The 12468-nt window shown below is 35.7% G+C and overlaps 1 protein-coding gene across 1 annotated transcript; it reads right to left on the reverse strand.

Annotated features, from left to right (window-relative positions):
• Positions 1–898: 898 nt before the first annotated feature.
• On the reverse strand, positions 899–12038 carry LOC102899070 (C-type lectin domain family 9 member A-like). The gene is made up of 8 exons (XM_045062640.1): positions 11901–12038; positions 11221–11331; positions 9051–9149; positions 8081–8200; positions 6899–6985; positions 5915–6066; positions 4021–4127; positions 899–1296 (listed from the first exon to the last, which is right to left on the reverse strand). The coding sequence occupies exons 1-8, from the start codon at positions 11932–11934 to the stop codon at positions 1176–1178; spliced, it is 831 nt and encodes a 276-aa protein (XP_044918575.1). The 5' UTR covers positions 11935–12038; the 3' UTR covers positions 899–1175.
• Positions 12039–12468: the final 430 nt, after the last annotated feature.

Below are 12468 nucleotides of genomic sequence, written 5' to 3' on the forward strand. Positions count from 1 at the left end.
TGCTGAGTAATCCTCCATTGTATATATACACCACATCTTCTTTATCCATTCATCTGTCGATAGACATTTGGATAACATATTTTAAATGGAAGTGGTTACCTGTATGTGATGGGAGAGTTAATAGCATAAAAACTTGAAACAATTTGAGGAGTAGTCAGGAGTTGATCCAAAGTCTGCTCAAGAGTAATATTTATTTATTTATTTATTTATTTATTTATTTATGTATTTGTTTAGAGTGAGAGAGAACAGCGTGTACACAAGCAGGATTTGAAATAACTGGGTTTTTATTTAGGTGTTAAGATACTCAGGGCCACGTGGATCTTTTCCTCTTACCCAAATTTGTCCTGCAATTCCTTTCTTTAAATTTTTTTACTATTATTATTATTTTTAATTTGAGAGAGAGAGAGAAAGAGAGTGAGTGAGGGAAGCGGCAGAGGAAGAAAAAGAGAGAATCTTAAGCAGTCTCCACCCTCAGCACAGAGCCCAATGCCAGGCTCGATCCCACGACCCTGAACTGAAATCAAGGGTCAGACACAACCGACTGAGTCACCCGGTCACCCCCAAAAGTAATCTTTAACAGAAAATACTCTTTTCACCGAGAAGAGAAGCAAGGAATTGAAGATAATAGTGAAATTGATATTTAAATCTGCTAGGAAGGCTTCTGTAAGCAATTTGGGAAAATAGGTGACTTCAGAAATTTATTTTATTTTTTTTAATTTTATGTTTTTGTTACTATTAATACTCCTTTGTAGTTTTCACATCCTTTGTATGCTATGTGTTAAATTATTTAATACTTATATTTCCCACTGTATTTGTTCTAAAGGTTTATTTCCATAGGGTCACAACTATAAATGAATAAATAGACTCTGAAATGTAAAAGACAGCCAAAAAGACTAAGTAGTCATGACAAATAATGTTTATTAGTTCATTTATACAATTCTCATGAAATCGAACAGGTTCTGAATTTGTAACTTTTTGGTGCTGCTCTGATATTTCTGCTAAAACTCTAGGCTTTGCCTTCGTCTATCATAAAGTCATTTGACAGTTTCTGCTATGAGATGAAAGGGTTACAAATAACATGAAAAAAACAATAGAACAAAGACAAGCAGGTCTTGCGTCTGGAATGTTATTGAGATGTGACCCTCATAGCTTTTCTCATAACTTTCTTCTGATTTTTAGTGGACAGCCTTCTCACACAGGCATGAAGAGGGTATGGTGCAGTTATCAGTACCAAGAGTGTGTGCCTTTACATACACACATTTTCCCTGGAAATCCAGACTTGGCTCTGGTAAACCCCTGAGAAATTTAGAAAACACAGGTCACCAGCCATACTCATTATGTGTATACTAAATAGCATTACTTAAGAACTACTACGTGAAATTCACCACACTTAGCACTGTCAAGAACTCAAGGCAGTAAAGACACTCTCCCTCTTGCATAAAGACCTCATGCATTTACAGAAGAGATAAGATAGGCATGATGTGACAATTATTTACAAGTGGGAAAATACACACCAGTGTAAAAAGAAAGAGAACGCTCTGGCTGGAAAACTATGGCAATAGCATGAAAGGACATATGACCTGGGATATAAAATTATGGTTTAATACAGATTGGTATGATGGAAACCATTCAGCTATGCATGTACAGCTGCAATTGGAGGAGAGATATTTTGCTTGTAAATACATTACATTGGATAGCCGATATTAGTAATAAAATTTAGAATGTATATATACGTATATATACGTGTGTGTGCGTCTGTGTGTGTGATATTACAGGATGCTTCTCTCTCCTCTAATGTGTACTTCAATTTACAAAATCACCACTGACTTTAATGCCATACAGTAGATGTTATCTAATACTCGGGTTGAGTTTAGTCCCTAACTAAAGTTCTACAGCATTTTAGGTCATTGCCAATAAAACTACCTCTCATCAACTCTACAGCAAAATTGGTTGTCTAATATTGTCTGGAAAAAGGTAAAGTCTGTCTACTGAAACATTAGATGCATATTGCCAACGAAATTAGAAAAAAAAAAAGAATTCTGAACTGTGTAGGAAAAATAAATTGCCGAAATATTTTATACTTTCTTCCAGTCATTAATCACATATATATTGAGTATTCTATGTGCCAAACATTGTACAAGGCTTGAAGTAGAGGAAAACATTCAAGTCCCAAAATTCTAATAACTATAAAGATCAACCAAAGCCATCCCATGTCAGCCTGAGTCTGGTTACTAAAATTATTAAAACATGTTTTTGTTGTCATAATGTTTACAACATTCGTCATTCTCCAGAAGACTGATGAAATTTATTGTGATTGAGGGACTGTGATTTAACTATATAAAGAGATCATGATCACATAAGAAACCTGATATAATAATATCAAAGCCTTCATAAAAAAACAGCATACTTAAGCCAACTTTGAGATGGAAATAGTAAAGCCCTTTATCTTTTATAGTTTTTAACCTGAAAATGACATTGCTTATAAGGCAAAATTATCTGGCCACTTAGAATAAAAATATGCCAGAGATATATCTTGCCTTTCTGAATAGTTCGAAATGAAAGAATGTTATTTCAAAAAACAAATATGATGTTTCATTTGGCAAAGGAAGAAGAATAAAATTCATATTTAAAGTCAGAAAAAGTAATAAAAACTGGGGCGCCTGGGTGGCTAAGTCGGCTAAGAATCCAACTCTTGACCTGGGCTCAGGTCATGATCTCATGGTTCTTGAGTTCGAACCCCCGCGTCAGGCTCTGTGCTGACAGGTAAGAGCCTGGAGCCTGCTTCAGATTCTGTCTCCTTCTCTCTCTGCCCCTCTCCCGCTCACACTCTTTCTCCCTCTCTCTCTTAAAACTAAACATTAAAAAAAGTAATAAATAAAATTGTCAACCATGAAAATAAGCATAGACTCATAATTTGAAACAATAGCACAGGCAAGACCAGAAAAATATTCGTGGTTTTTTACACATTAAAACATTTACTGTGAAATATTTAAATGACATATTAAATGAGTTAAATTATTTAAATATTACATTTTAGTGTATCAAAAATGTGACATTAAATTCAGTGATGAAAAAATAATCATTTAAACAGTATTCTGACAATTAGTTACCTAACTGAAATATACGTATTAGGAACAGATATAATTATAATTATACATAAACACACATGTACCTGCTTCAGCTTTCTCCATTATATGTCAAAACAAATTTCAAACGAATGAAGGCAATCTCTGTATACCTAAATGTTAACTTCCCGTTCATGTAATAAAGGCAAATAAACTTAAAGGGCAAATTACTAAAGGGAAAATCTGGTAAGATGTCTGAAAGAGAGGTTAGACACTTAATATATAAGAAACCATTCCAAAAATAAAAAATAAGTAAATAAATATGATAAAATGGTCAAAAGTGTTATTATAGGTTGTAGGAAAAATGGTCTCACTAAATATCAGAAGACTGTAACATAAAAGGACAAAATAAAAATAGCTATCAAAATTATCAAAACTTTGAAATATTACATTTGTCATACAGTGTTGAAGTAGATTTATATACATATTTTTTCAATAGCTATCGGATGTAAAGTTTCTCGATCACAATTGACCAGTACGTGCTTAAAACCATAAAAAGGAAAAAAAATAAAGAAAGAAAAAGAAAAAAAAAATAAAACCATAAAAAGGACTCAAATTCTTTGGCCAGGGAATGACAATTCTATACTTCTTCCCAAAAGAGCAACATAGAGGTCTTAAAGTTTACATATAATCATATTCTTGTCCATATTACTTTTCTTATCTAAAATTGTAATTAATCAGATTCTATAATTAGAGAGGCATATTTACATTAATTATAAAATACTTACGTGACTTTATGGTTTATAATATTGCTGACGGTATAATGTGAACTAACAAAGGCAAGGGGAAAAAAAAAGTCTAAATTTTGTCCCCAGTCATCTCTATTTCCTCAAGCTCTTTCAGCAAAAGCCATTGAGAAAGGAAAAGAGAACTAAATTATATATTGGAAACTTACAGCCCAGGAGAAGGAGAGGAGCCATCCTCCCACTTCCATTCATTGTCCTTCTCCCTGTAAGACAGGCCAAGCCAAGTAGGACCTACTGCAATTAATTCCATGACATTCTGCACGGAAGCAAAAAATATAAAGCTATTAATACTAAAAGCACATTACAGACCAAAAATATGGAATTTGTGTCAGGTGAGAAGTAAAGAATCACAAAAAGAAAATATCTATATCTATATCTATATCTATATCTATATCTATATCTATCCAATGATAAAAGAAACATAAAAAAATATATTTCAGTTCTTCAGTGCCCGTGCTTTTCTCAAACCAGGAATTACATACAAAGAAAAAAAGAAAGACTGCTAAGAGAAAATCTTATATTCAAGAGGACACCACACAGCAAAAATGAATTTCTTCTATTTACTCATTCTATTGCTTAATCCAACTCTGTGTCTATTCTTCCCCAGGAGACATATCATTGAACAAAAATGAGAACGCTTCCTGCTTTGGGCGATTGGGTACAGACAGAGATAAACGTACATACAAGTGATACATAAGGTGACACCAGCTATAAAAGAAACTAGAGCAGGGGACCACAGTGAGATATCATCTCAGATCTGTCAGAATGGTTGAAATCAAAACCACAAGAAACGGGGTTGGGAAGGATGTGGAGAAAAAGGAACTTTCCTTCACTGTTAGTGGGGAATGCAATGGGGCCGCCACGGTAGAGGACAGTGTGGAGGTTCCTCAAAACATTAAAAATAGAACTACCCTATGATCCAGTAGTTGCGCTGCTGGGTATTTACCCAAAGAATACAAAAACACTAATTTGGCACCCCTATTTTTATTGCAGCAGTATTTACACTAGCCAAGCTATGGAAGCAGTCCAAGTGTCCATTAATAGATGAACACATAGAGAAGATGTGGTAGGTATGAATAACGTGATGTTACTCAGCCATAAAAGAATAAAATCTTGACATTTGCAGCATGGATGGATCTAGAGGGTGTAATGCTAAGTAAAATAAGTCCGCAAGAGAAAGACAGCCACCATATAATTTCCAACATATATGGAATGTACGAAACAAAACAAATGAACAAAGAATAAAACCAGACACACCAAAAAATGGACTCTTCACTGTAAGGAGCAAACTGACGGTTACTAGAGGAGAGGTGGGGGATGGGGTGAGAGGTGAAATGGGTGATAGGGATTCAAGAGGTACGCTTATCAAAAGATAAAGAATGATTTCCTTATTTTAGCCCCTGGATTCAATAGAATAAGGTTAATTTAAATTGTTGAATCACTATGCTGTGCACCTGAAACTACTGTAACACCGTATGTTAACTATACTGCAATTAAAATAAGAAGTGGAAAGGCAAGGCAAGGCAAGGAAAGAAGAAAGGAAAGGGAAGGAGACGAGAGGAGGAGAGGGGAGGGGAGGGGAAGGAAGGGAAGGGAAGGGAAGGGAAGGGAAGGGAAGGGAAGGGAAGGGAAGGGAAGGGAAGGAAAAGGAAAAAATTAAAGCAGGTTAGACTAGGAGTACAGAGAAGGGCATTTGTGGGAGACTGGGGGTGGACACTGATGTACAAGTTGCAAATTTAAATGGGGGTGTCAGGGCAGGTCATTGAGAAGGTGGTAACTGAATGAATGCATACTTGAAGGAGGTGAAATAGTTCATGGTCACATGAGAAAAGAACATTGCATGCAGAGGGAGCAGCAAATGCAACGTTTCTACAGGAAACTGAAAAGAACAGCTTGCTGAAGTGGAGCAGGCCAGGAAAAGAGTGAAAAACGAAGCAAGGAGTACTCCTTTCTCTGTTTTTAGAGCCACAGGTGAACACTTCCTGTGACTGGTATCTACTATATATTCATATCCCAGAAGTAAAGAAGAAAATACAATCTCACCTTTAACCTACTCCTTTCTGTCTTTAAAAATGTAGCATTCAAAGAGACACAAATATCGAAACAGTCTAACCAAGAAACCATTTTCGTGGTTTGGTGGTAGCAGTGGTCATTGGATTGAACCCAGTGTTCCGGAGGACATCCACACCTGACTCCTAGGAAAGAAAATATTTTTTATTAAAAATTCAAGTCGGTTAACATACAGAGTAGTCTTGACTTCAGGAGGAGAACCCAGTGATCCGTCTCTTACCTAGGACACCCAGCATTCATCCCAAAGAGTTCTCTCCTTAATGCCCATCACTGTTTAGCCCATCCCCCGCCCATCACCTCCCCTCCAGCAGCCCTCAGTTTGTTCTCTGTGTTTAAGAGTCTCTTATGGTTTGCCTCCCTCTCTGGTTTTCTCTTATTTTTCCTTCCCTTCCCCTATGTTCATCTGTTCGGTTTCTCAAATTCCACACATGAGTGAAATCATACGATACCTGTCTCTCTTTGCCTGATTTATTTTGCCTAGCATCATACCCTCTAGTTCCACCCACATTTTTGCAAATGACAATATTTCATTCGTTTTCATTGTGAAATACACACACACACACACACACACACACGTATGTATATACGTGTATATACATATGTATATATGTATATACGTGTGTGTGCCTGTGTATATATATACACGTGTATTTATACACTCACACACACATGTATGTATATACACATACACACATACATACACATACCTCATATCTTCTTTACTCATTCACCAGTCAATGGACATTTGGGTTCTTTCCATAATTTGGCCTTGTTAATAGCACTGCTATAAACATTGGGGTGTATGTGTCCAGGAAAGAAAATATTTACAACTCAGAACCCACAGACCCTCAGAACCCACAAACAAGGCCTTATTGCTTCATACCTTTCCCTTTTCAGATAAATAAGACTATTATTAAGAATTATTATCAACTCAGAATTTTTTCACTTCCAAATTACCTTGTTTCTGATTTAGTTCATGTAAAGCCTCAAGGAGATGCCCCCGGCTTTGCAGCCACTCTAGGGTTTCTGCATAGGACAATAAGGCTTAATAATAGACGAGAAGACACATTACATCAGATACAGTCACAATAGGGAAATTATAATAATGAAAATTACCAAGTCACAATAATGAAATTACCACGCGGCAAAATACATAAATAATTTTGGTCAATTCCCCTCTCTTCTGAATTACGTTTACCTTTAGCTGAAATAATCAATCGCTTAGAAACCAGCCTTTTAAAATGCACAACTTAGCAATCGTAATCAACAATACTGTATTAGAAATTCAAAGCTCCTAAGGCACTGAATCTTCATTGTTCTCAATACAGAATTGAAATGGTAATTATGCAACATGATATGCTACTGTAGTAATCATACTGCAATATACAAACGCATTAAGCCAACATTTCATACATCTCAAACAGACACAGTGTTAGATGTTAAGCATATCTCAATAAAAAAAAGAAAAAGATAGAAAGAAACCAGTCTTTTATCACAGCCTGTCACTAAGGGCTCCCACATGGTTGATTTAAGTATTCAAGATAGATTTGGTACCTCACAGGAAACAAACTAACATTCTAATGCATGGCCTTTGTAAAATACTTATTTATTGTAAATACAGACTATTCTATGTTACAATTACTTAACATAAAAGACGCTTTATGACGACTCTAGTATTTTCAACTCTTATTCTTAGGAGTTTGAAACTATGAAAACACCATGACTTTTCAGATATTTAAATTCTTCCATTTCTATGCTCCACGAACATCTTGCACACCTCTATGCACACCTGGACATTTTGATTTATTTTTGGTTTATATGCTTTCTCCTGAGCCTCCCAATGGTAGGGTTCGTACTGATCACTAGCCTAGTGACTGGCATTTAGTGTGCATTGAACAAATGTGGATGAATAAATGAGTGAATGAGCTAATTAATTAATATAGGAAGGCTTGTCTCATAAATATGTGACTCACTCAGTTTCAGAAGATTATGTGAAGAACTAAGAGGCAAGAAGTCGTCAAAACAGCCATGCTGTTGTGTCAGAGGGCTCCTGTTACATTATGCAACCAACCATTTCAGGACCGCAACAAGAACAATTTAGCATTCTGTACAAAGAGTTTGTTCTAGCTTTCATATTACCTTTATTTTGTTCAAGAACATTTTGGACATGAAGAAATTTGTCTGCTTTGCTTTGAAAAGACTCAATCAACGCGTTAAGGCTCTTCATCTTGGTCGCTGATGCCTCAACAGTATGAAAGTCTAAGAACAAGAATTCCCAATACATATAAACCACATTCTTAATTATGATGTAGCAGTGTGTTCAATTATAAGGTATAATTTTTATAGTTTCCTCCATAATAAAGGTCTCCATAAATATTTTCCAAGACTTTAAAAAGATCTATGGCTAAATACACTTTCATTTATCCACTATCATTTCTAAAGTCTATGACTAAATCTGAAATATCAACCTAATTTCCTTAGAAGTTTGAATGCACATTTCTATAAATAGAAAAATGGTACAATTCAAAACAGACAACGAAAACAATAAACATAGTCTTGAATAAATCTTTTGGCATCATGAATGGTTGATTTAATGTGTAGAATTTCACTTCCTGATCAAATTACAGAATTTTGAGTTTCGAGCTGATGTTATCAAAGAGGAACACTTATTTTCAAATCACCAGTTGTGAATAATTTTAGTAGCAATAAAAACATTCTGCCAATCTAATTTAGGCTGCTGGAGACACTGACAATTTAAGCAAATTACAGAAGAAATCACTTTCTGTCTTCAAAGTAAATACAGTCGTAAATTCATTGAACTTATTTCTTAGCTAGTTGTAGTTTTCAAATAACAATGATAATCATTGCTATTACTATCTCTACAGCAATTGCAATAATATCACCTCCCTGGAAAAACAGGTGCAGTTACTGAGAGCTCACAGAGTGAAATTATTTCGTATGGTAAAAATTGTGATAAATTTCATGTCATTTTTTACCTGGTCTTTTTTCACTTATGGCATTAAAACAGTCACCAAAAACTATTATCTGAAAACGGTTTAAAACAATATGATAATCTGAGAAATCTTTTCCCCTAATAAATCAGACTTACACTGATAACCAAAGAATCCACATAATGCCAAGAGCAGCAAGCTGAAGATTCCCAGGACCACAGGGATGATTCCATACAGAAAAAAGGGAATAGAAGAAGCTAAGAAACAGAGTGAGTGATAATCAGAGATATTCTGAGCTCCTATTGTTTGAGAGATTAATACCATTATTAGCCATTGGCTATTGCTCTTAAAATATCCCAAATTTTCTGAAACATATCGTCCAATGAACTTTTAGGCTGAATGAGAAGGGAACAAAAGCTACTTAAGGGGATGTGCAGAAACGAATTAACATAGCAGACCTGACTACCATCCTTTGAAAGGTCTGCTTGTAAGGTTGGCCTTGGCTGGCTTCTGCCAACCTGGATTTCAAGAGGGTTTCCACAACAGTTATTGATAAGAGTGGCTCACTACTCCTGAACTGTTTATGCACACCATGTAGTTCATGATAATCTCCTGCTTTCCTTCTGAAAGTCTGGAGATTTGTTACATGCCAGCCAGAGGTTGCCTGTGTAATTAGCCCCAATAACGACCCTGAACACCAATCGTCTAATGAGTTTCCTGGGATGGCAACATTTGACACACATTGTCACAACGTGCGGGGGGAGTTTGCGTGGCCTGTGTGACTCTACTGAGAAAAGACCCTTGCAAGCTTGAGTCTAGTGTCCCCCGTTCTATATTCCATGTACCTTTTCCCTTTGCTGTTTGGGCTTGGTATCCTTCCATTGTCATGAATCTTAGCTATAAGTATGAGTATCTATGTGAGTTCTCCCAGTCAACCATCAAACCTGAGCATGATCTTGGTTTAGTCATGGTCAGATGAAAAATTTACGTACAGGTATTAAATACCCTTAAACAACAGGTATAAAATTTCAGCTCAGATTACCTTATTCTCATTAATATAATCAGATGGGAGAAATGGTTAATTATTTTAAATATCTTGTTATTCAAATAGAATTCTTTCTGTGATCTTTCTCACTAGTGGTACATTCTTCTTAGAAAGAATTACTTTACAATAAATCTTGGGGACTATTTTGGATTTAGGCCAAATATCTATAATTTCTTCAGTTTCACAACAATAAGATGCTACATCGCCACATTTTAGAAACCAAACTTTTAGCCATCGTGGTTTATAGTCTTTTCTTGGTATGTTTATTTCTTCTGAAATAAACTTATAGGGGCGCCTGGGTGGCGCAGTCGGTTAAGCGTCCGACTTCAGCCAGGTCGCGATCTCGCAGTCCGTGAGTTCGAGCCCCACGTCGGGCTCTGGGCTGATGGCTCAGAGCCTGGAGCCTGTTTCCGATTCTGTGTCTCCCTCTCTCTCTGCCCCTCCCCCATTCATGCTCTGTCTCTCTCTGTCCCAAAAATAAATAAACGTTGAAAAAAAAATTTAAAAAAAAAATAATAAACTTATAGACTCTAGTTTAAAAAAAAAAACGATTATACTTCTGAAGAATTGCACTTCTGAAGTGAGGCGAAACGCTGCCATAAAGAAATGGTTATGTTAATAACTACTGTCCAAATCACTTCTCTAACTTTCTGAATAATGTAATGGCGGTTATCGACCAGAGGCATTTGTAACTGTCTGGAGACATGTCATAACTGAGGGGCAAGGGCTACTGAGGAGCAATGTGACTGGTGTCTAGTGAGTAGAAGCCAGAGATGCTACTAACCATCCTACAATTACTGGACCATCCCCCACAACAAAAAGTCATTTAGCCCAAAATGTCAGTGGTGCTGAAGCTGAGAGATCGTGCTCTACTAATGTTTCATTATGATCAAAAGGATGCAATCGTATAGTAGGGCTCTACCTTTCTCATCGTTTTATAAATCTGCTGAATTTTAAATCATGATCACATTTCAAATTTTGCACCTTGATCATGTTTAAGTCTCTCCGTTTCATGCCAGAAAACAAGTCAAAATTTGGACAAATGGCTTCTTTTGTATTTGAATATTCTCCTTAATGTATGAAATTTTCAAATGTCTTTGTGAGAAAATATGCTTTTGATTAATTACTATATACATTTTGAAAACCTTTTAATCTCTATATTTTCTCTAAATTGTAAAATTCCAAAATAGTAACAGCCAGAGAAAAGTAAAATCAGGTGAAGAAGTACCTTAAGATAAGAAAGAGAAAACACAGATCCATAAAATCTGGTATATATACCGTACCACTCATGTGAGTAGGCTCGGGATTTGGGCCCCATTCATCCTCTGGAGCAGGAGGAGGAGGAGGAAGAGGAAGGTTCAAGTCCACAATTGTCTCTGTCTGCTCTGTGATTTCTTTAGCATAGAAAATACATAATGAATTGTTTTTAATGTATTTAAATTTTAGTTAGTTAACATACAATGCAATATTGGTTTCAGGAGCAGAATTAAGAGGTTCGTCACTTACACACAACACCCAGGGCTCATCACAACAGGTGCCCTCATTAATACGCATCACCCATCTAGCCTTTCTCCCATCCACCATTAATTTATATTCTTGTAAAGCAAATAAGATTAGAACTTAATTTAGAGATTCATGATTATTTTCAAAAATTGTTAGAAAAATGATTATAGTAGTACTGAAATCAGAAACATTCAAATCACATTTCCATCTAAAAGCCCACTCAGCTAAAACTATTTAAATGATTGATTATGCTTTTGGTTGAGCTGGGAACTACATCATTATTTCTGTTAATTTTATTTAAAAGCATCCTTTCTTTGAGTATATCTGAAAAATATTAAAGAAAATATAAGGCCTTTATGCCCCTGTTATAATCGTAACCATCAATGATGATAGACAAAGATAATGAAAATTTTATTTTCATTAAAATGGCATAGGATTTTGAATGAAAAAAAAAAAATACCTGGAGGCTGCTGAGAGTCTGGAGCATTGGACATGATGAAGCCTTCTGGATAGTTCCTTGAGTCCCGTGCTGAAAAGAAATACACAAAGATGGTGGTAAGTGAATGAAGAGATTTGTTCTGCCACTACCCTAGAGTTGATGAAAAGTACGGACCTACCCTAAATGGGAGGCTACTTACAGTGTATGATACTAACTTACTTTGGTAAAAACCACAGAGGAAATGTGAAAGCAACTGGATATATTTCTAACAGCTTTGCAAACATAAAAACTGTTCCTACTTCATTAAATTATGTACAGCAAGCCTTTTAATAGCATCTGGTTTGTGCAAGTAATGGTCTGAAAATAAATTAGGAAAAGTCACTGTCATAACAAAAACTTGTAAATAAGCAGTCCCCAGTGAAAATTTTCGTGAGAATTGGGTATGTACTAAAGAAAGACATAGGTACATGGAACTAAGGGTCTAGCCAGCTCGAGGGATAAGAAGGAAATATTGGAAATAACAGATATCTGTTAAAGAGACATTTAAATGACACCCTATAATAAATACCTATTGAGGAATTAGACCGCA

The sequence above is a fragment of the Felis catus genome, chromosome B4, assembly GCF_018350175.1.
Source record: "Felis catus isolate Fca126 chromosome B4, F.catus_Fca126_mat1.0, whole genome shotgun sequence".
Taxonomy (NCBI): domain Eukaryota; kingdom Metazoa; phylum Chordata; class Mammalia; order Carnivora; family Felidae; genus Felis; species Felis catus.

Excerpts from the sequence above, each read along its gene's own strand:
- LOC102899070 (XM_045062640.1), bottom strand. The coding sequence starts at position 11,934 with ATGTCCAATGCTCCAGACTCTCAGCAGCCTCCAG. Across the intron at positions 9,150-11,220 it reads CGAGCCTACTCACATGAGTG|CTTCTTCTATTCCCTTTTTT; the intron begins GTACGGTATATA and ends TCTGTTTCTTAG. Across the intron at positions 6,986-8,080 it reads TGTTCTTGAACAAAATAAAG|CCTTATTGTCCTATGCAGAA; the intron begins GTAATATGAAAG and ends TCTATTATTAAG.